We start from the raw sequence: 7,415 nt of genomic DNA, 5'->3' as shown, positions 1-7,415 counted from the left end.
AGGTCATATGAAGCTAACCTATGAAAAAAAAATCTAGAATAATAAGTGGAAGTGAAGAGGCATGTGATTATCATTCCAAGGCGACACAGTAGAAGAACACGCGCTTTAGGTGGAAGAATTGTCATCACCACCACACTTAGGGATGTAAACGGATCGGATTCGGATCGGATACAGATCGGATGTGATCGGAGTTGGATATTCCCTGGTCGAATACGGATACCTCTAAACGGATTCGGATGCGGATCGGATTCGGATTTTCGACCATTCGTTTACATCTCTGCCTTGTGTAACCCGGACCTTCCTCCCCCTAACGGATACAATTCACTCTCAATCCATATCTCTTAGATCATGATTCTCTTTTCATCATATTCTAGAACTTATTTAATCTTCAAAAACCCTTGAAATCATTATTTACTTAATTTTTTATTATTAAGTATTCGGATTTTTTTTCGGACGGATTTTAATCGAAGTATTCGGATTATTTTCCGGATATCTCTAAACGAATACGGATGCCCCTAAACGAATACGGATGCGAATTCGGATTCGGATTTCGATTATCCATTTACATCCCTAACCACACTGTGTGATAAATATGGAGATATACCTTGTGGATCCTAGGGAAGGCCCTACCGCCGTATCTTTTTTTATTTTTTGATAACCCTACCGCCCTATCCATCTTGACACAACCCTTTATCTTATTTTCTTTTTTTTATATATATTAGGGAAAGCGAATACTACCTGGTTGGCTGGTTGGGTGCCTCTTTTCAAGAATTTTCAGTCTTTTATGGGGGTGTGACGCTCATTTCACACAACCTTACATTTGGATACACAGGGATCGAACGTCGCACATGATCATGTATAGCTTAGGAGATGAAATGACTGTCCTACCCCATGAAAGGAGAAATCTCAATCTCATGATGCCAATCAATTTTTATTATTTTCAATTTATTGTCCACTCTAATTCCCTTCAATTCTTCACATAGGAGTAGAAATGACCACCCTACCCCATCTTGGGCAGTGTGTTCGGACAAGGAGTAGGGTGGTCATTTTCACTCCTATGTGAGGAATTAGAGGAATTGAAGGTGATAACGATTCTGATGCCAACGTGTTGTTCCATTAGCTCCTACCCGCACACAGGACCATGCTCCCCACAGAAAACACCGACCCTTATTATTATTAAGATTAAAGAACGCCACCCGTTCGTATCTAAGGCATGGAATAACCACCTATCCCCCCGCGATGCTCTTCAGTTTGAGTGTCAAAATAGATTGGAGAAATCTTTAAATGTTTATTATTATAATTTTTTCTTTTTTGTGACATGGGAATCATATTCATTCATGTGTTGCTTACACCACACCAACAAAAAGGATGAAAGATGGGTATTGGATAGATAGGTGGTGGTGGTGGAAGTAATGAATGAAAGGTGCACAAGAGTGGGGTTTGGTGCACCCATGACCCTCCTCCCTCCCTCGCTCAATGTCCATGTTGCTTAATTTAGTATGGACCTGGCAGTCATACCTAACCAGTTAATGTTTTTTTTTGAGTGGGGTTCTTCTTTACTTTAGTAGTCAGTCCTAGAAAAATCGTTTCGTCTACTCAATTAATTCTTTTTCCTGGGGCCTCCTAGAAATTAGTTGTTGATCTTCTTAGAAGAAAAAAAAATTATTTTATATAATATTGAATTTCTTAAAAGTATTAATCAATGAGAAAGGGACATATGGATGGATGTGCAAAACAAAATTGCACCAAATGAATGCAGTTGAGTGTCCTTAATTTATAAGTAGGCAAGTCATGTGACATGTTACCCATTAACAACACATTTAATCACACCATATCAATGTTATTTCGGTTTCAATCTTATTGTTGGACGTTTAATGACTTGTCCTCTCTTTTTAATTAATCAACTTGTTAAGAAATTTGTGTAATTGGAAAGATATCTTGGTGAAACCTTTGTGAGGCATTACTTGGTTCATTGAAGTTGATAGATTATATTTTACTACTATGGTTGTTGGTCTAGCGTCAAATTTTTGTATATAGGTGGAGTTCAAATGTCACAAATCTAGATGAAGCGTAGAGAATGTATATAATGTTCGATCGTCTAACAATGGCTTTTCTAGGAAAAAAAGAACCTTGAAAGGTAGCGTGACCCTAGGCCTAGAATAGAGGGGTGAGAAATGATCGCCTTGCCCCTTGAAAGGCAGAAATCGCACCCTTGTTGATACTTCCCTACACACTCCCATGGTCCTCCATGATGGCACATGGTCGAGCTACCTTTTTGGGAACTCTCTCTCATAATTTATTATTTGACTTTAGAGAAAACCGCTCGGATAGGTTACACTAGCACATCTATATGTATCTCTATTTTTCTCATATGAAACGATTTCGTTGCTATCTAATGTACGATGCCACTTGTCGCATGTCATTGATGTGCTTCTCCATACCGCATGCTTAGATAACTCTCTCCCTAGACTTTATTAGCATTGACAAGGGAGATATACTAATAAATCAATCCTTCCATTCCAAATGGGATGGTGTCACACAAGCAACAAATAAAACAATGACTAAAAAAGAAAATGTTCAAAAAACTTAATTTGTGTGTTTTTTAATGGTAAAAAACTTAATCTGTGTGTCATTAGACAGTTTAGAGTTTCCCTTAACAATCACAGCCAGGCTAGAATTGTTAGTTTTCTTAAGGAGATCAAATATAAGAGGCAAATCCTAGGAATTACATGTAACTTCTTTGTTTTTTTTTTTTTTTGTTGGCTAGAATTAAGTGTAAGGACAAAAGGGGAGATAGACCCTAATATTAATTGTCTAATGAAGAATCATATAATTCAATGTCTCCTTAATCTTATTATATGCCCAGAATTAATAAAAAATTGTATCACTTAAAATAGTTTTCCATCTAAGATTTTTCCCTTTCTAGTATTATATGATTAAAACAACCTTTAATTTGTATACAAAAGCAATCATCTCATTCTATATTAAATAGAGTCTATATTGGTTTTTTTTGTTTTTTTTGGTACCAAAAAAAATCCCACAAAAGGGGAATTTATATAAAGGATTCGCCAAGTAAAAAATAAGATACAATCTATAGAAAGACCCTCAAGAAAAGAGTTATTTCAAAGACCCACATGACGGTAATTCAAAGCTCACTTAGAGATAGCATGGGCACAACATTTATGAGATCTACTAACATGATCAAAGGAACAAACGTTTATACATATCCTTTTTTTTTTTTTTTTTTGGTAAGGATGTCAAAAGAAGCCTAACATCTAAGAGTATAGAGAAGACCTCAACCGAAGGGAGCACTAACGAGTCCGATAAATAAAAAACCGAAACTTGGCAATCAAGGTGAATAGACTCTTCTAAAACCATACTCAATAGAAATTTTCAAACCCATTCGAAAGGCCAAAGCTTCCCCAATAATGGCAGAATTGAGAAACACATGGTCTGTGACCACTATAAAAAGGAGGACACCCTTATCATCTAGAATAATTGATCTCAAGCCCAGAGCAGAGAGAGAGAGCGAGAGACATCAGTAAATATATGGTGAGCAAGCACAGAAGAATAGTCACCTATTGCATTTAAGTATGCCTTCCAAATAAAATTTTGTATCTTTGGATGAACCTTAGAGTTCCACAAAATTTTCCAAAGTGCCTTAGAGATGCATTTTACTCTGAAGCTTGAGGCTCATATGGAATGGGGGAAGGGGTCTAAGGCACCAAGTCAGTAAACTGATTTAACAAAAAATAGTCACTTAAGGTGTGAGCCCAACACAAATGATCTAGACACTTCCTCAAAGCTTATAGGTATTTTAAGAATAACCTCCACTTCATGAGGAAGAAAAAAACCTTCTCAATTTCAAAGCATCCCAATATAAGTCCGAAGATATATATGAGATTAGGCACCCAATTAACTATGCACATGGAAGGCCAAGGAGATTGTAGTATGTAAATAGCATCTATAATGAATATGAGAACTAGATTCTTCTATATTAACATGGGCAATAGGATTCAAATTCTATTTTTCAACAACCACAAGAACTTTAGACCTTTACCCAACTTTGTAGAGATTGGTATATCTAGTGAAGCATGAGAATTCCCTCTAGTAGTGGAAGTTGAATATGATCTTTCATTCTAAATTTCTTTCCAAAGTTTTAATTAAGGCAAGATATCGTTGTTTGATTGTGTATCTCTTGCATTACTGTGGGAGCCATTGAGAGTGCACGTAAGGACATCAATATGGATGAGATTTTTTTTTTTTATATTTCACTAGGGTGAGATGGTAATTTCAAGCACTCCCATGTCTTTCTTTTTCCATTTTAATTAATAATTCCCATCTGAGAGTTTAAATTCCTGCTATAGAAACAAATACTAAAATGAACTTTTAATTTATTTTAAAAGATTAACAATTCAATTCATGAACTTGATGACATGTTCGATAACAAGACAGATTCTACATGAACTAGAATATTCTCCCCTTTCAATATTGGTAAATGAATAAGTTTCCTATTGTTGATTTGGAAAGAATCTTCTCGATGGTCCATCTAATTATGTCAAATGACAATTTCAACCATTAGATATTGTAGGAATGATCTAGATTAGCAACATGTCAACTTTTAGGCATAATTTCGAGAGAAAAAGAACGTTGCCTAATCGCACGGCTCCTGCGCTAAACAGAGGATCACGTGGCCACCGCACCTCCATGGAAAGACAGAAATTCCCAAGGGTAGTGTTTTCTTTCACTAAATTCAATTAGCCTCCGATATGGGAAGTTTCATTTTCGTCTTTAATTTTTGAATTGACAAATTTCTGTTTGGACTAATCTTGATCAACAAAACTGTGGCATACAGCTTACCAGGCATCTATTTATGGGCCAAAAGAAAAACGAAACCTTTCTTTCCTCACCCAAATAATCCGTGAATCTTAATGAGTCCTTAATCTAACCTAACCCTAACTCTAAAGACTAAAATAGCGAGTTAGCGTTTGGTTTGGTTTGAGGTCATCTGTATTATCCCCCTTTAATCTATATTTGGTTTAATCTCACCACCATCACGACTTAAGAGAAAAGAAAGGGATGAATGAATCCAGCTGGCCCTATTTTTTCTAAACCAACAAGGAATCTTCAATCCACGTGCGAGAGAGAGAGATCTCACACGTGAAAGCTTGTTCTCTTGCCGTTGTTGTATTATTTTTGAACTTTTGACTTCCCAACGCATCAATCTACTCTCATTGATTCAAATTTAAATCATAAAAATATCCATTATCGAAATTACCAAAATCACCCCCAACACCCCCACCTTCTGAAACTGACTAACGACTCCCGCCCAAAAGATGCCTACTTTAGTCATTCTTCCTAACAGAGACACGTCACCTCCCTTGGCCCTTTTAACTACCGAAAATTTAAAATTAAAAAAAACGCCAACGGAAAACAAACGGGAGGAAAGAGTGGAAAAGAAGAAGATTTGTTAAAGAAGGAAAGAAAAGGAAGCGAAGCCGTGATTGACTAGGTCTGTGGGCCCCGCTCGGAACCGGACTCCAAACACCAAATTCAAAAGAGTTTAATTAGAGGACGAAGAAGAGACAGGAAAAAGCGGGATTCACAAGTAGCGAAAGAGAAGGAGATTTGAAGAAAATAATAAATAAATGAAATTAAAAGAAAGGCGAGACGTCCGTGATGGCCCAAGTATCCGATCAACACGCGCCTGCTTCCACAGCATTATTATAATCCCTCACCGCTCCCCTCCCTATATAACCCTCTTCTTCCCTATTGCTTCTCTCAACACATCACTTTTCTGTTTCTCTCTCTACTCTACTGAAATCTGGTCTGATCTGGAACTCACCCTCGCTCTCTCTCTCTCTGTAAGCACACACCACTTCCCCTTCTCTGTCTCCTCCACTGCTCTATTTTCCTCTCCCTCTCTCTCTGCAATACTACTGCCATGGAATACAACACTCTAACCCTAACCGAGACAAACTCCAACAAGCGAGTCAGGTATGACTCGGAGGACTCGGAGTTCGACTCGCCCGAGGCAAAGCGAATCCGAGAAAACCTCCTTGACATCCTCGACGACGCAGACCTCGTTGTCGACCGTAACCAAACCAACCAAGATCTTGCCTCTGTCATGAAAAGTTTTGAAGAAGAAATTTCAAACTCAACTTCTCTACTGCAACCCGAGTCGGTGACTTTAACTCCGACATCTTTGTCTGATTCCGGCGGTTCACAGCCGGACTTGGGGTATCTGCTTGAAGCATCCGACGACGAACTTGGTCTTCCGCCGAATTTTTCGTCTTCTTCCGGAGAGGAAGAAAAGAATGAAGGGGACTGTGATGGTGAAGGTAACGATGATCTGCTGCATGTTGCTTCGGAGACCGTTGGAATGGATCAGATCTGGGGGTTTGACGATGAAATCCAGGGTTATGAGTCAATGGGATTTGGGATCGGTGGTGGCGAAGAAGAGAATAACGGTGGTTTTGTGGCGTTGGAAGGGTTGTTCGACTATTCCGATGTGATTAGTGGAAATGGTTCCGATTTCTCGGACTTGTCGTGGCGGCCGGAGTCCCTTCCTGCTCTGTAGTTATGGAAGTTTCGAAAAGAAACGTATCGGCTGTGACCGATTTTTAACCGGCACGGAGTCGTGATGTCTATAAACAGGATGTAAATTGGGAAACAGAAAGAAGAAAAAAAATGAAATGGATATGATGACAGATTAGGCGTAGGATAAAAAAACAGTGTAACCCCAGTTTAATTCGAGAAATTCGTTCGTTTTTAACTCTTAAAATCTCTCGTAATCTCGTAATATCGTAATATATTCTCAAGAGGAGAGTAGACTGAAATGCAAGTTTCCGTTATTTTCCTTCATATCGCGAGAAGTGATTTTGGAGGCCCTTGAAGAATTATTCGTAGGATATTGCAAAATCTCGTATTTTTGTTGGGGCTTATTTATTATGGACTGGCGGGCCCAGGCCCTGAATGGCAGACAGAATCTAATTACTATATTAAGAAGATCTACAAATCCTTGTCGACATTTTTGTGTTTTTTTTGGTTTTTTGGTTTTTTGGGTAATAATCCTTGTCAAACATTAAAAGCTGAAACCTGTCCCCGATATATCCTTGCATGCCCAACGGTCCGACCACTGGTTGAATTCTTGATCAGACTATTCTGTTCAACGGGTTTCCATCCATTGTTTATGCTTTATTATTTCCTTGGTTAGATCAGGGCCAATGAGATCACGCCCTGGAGTATGGAACAGGATTGAGATTTTTCACTTCATTAGGGGCAGTGTGGTCATTTTGCCTTCCGACTTCCATTATCGTAAACTGGTACTAAAGACTTCAACCAACAAAAAAAACCTGGTACTAAGACAATTTCCCTTAACTTTTAACCCACCGAAGCTTTTGGGTCCACTCGTA

The 7,415-nt window shown here is 38.3% G+C and overlaps 1 protein-coding gene across 1 annotated transcript; it reads left to right on the top strand.

Annotated features, from left to right (window-relative positions):
* Window positions 1-5,909: 5,909 nt before the first annotated feature.
* Window positions 5,910-6,779, top strand: LOC122663675. The gene has a single exon (XM_043859291.1). It carries the CDS (start codon window positions 5,945-5,947, stop codon window positions 6,578-6,580), a length of 636 nt encoding a protein of 211 aa, XP_043715226.1. The 5' UTR covers window positions 5,910-5,944; the 3' UTR covers window positions 6,581-6,779.
* Window positions 6,780-7,415: the final 636 nt, after the last annotated feature.

The sequence above is a fragment of the Telopea speciosissima genome, chromosome 6 (genome assembly GCF_018873765.1).
Source record: "Telopea speciosissima isolate NSW1024214 ecotype Mountain lineage chromosome 6, Tspe_v1, whole genome shotgun sequence".
NCBI lineage: Eukaryota > Viridiplantae > Streptophyta > Magnoliopsida > Proteales > Proteaceae > Telopea > Telopea speciosissima.
The sequence above is the reverse complement of the archived record's forward strand: the minus strand, read 5'-3'. Positions and strand labels throughout refer to the sequence as shown.

Coding starts and splice junctions, on each gene's coding strand:
- LOC122663675 (XM_043859291.1), top strand. CDS start 5,945: ATGGAATACAACACTCTAACCCTAACCGAGACAAACTCCAACAAGCGA.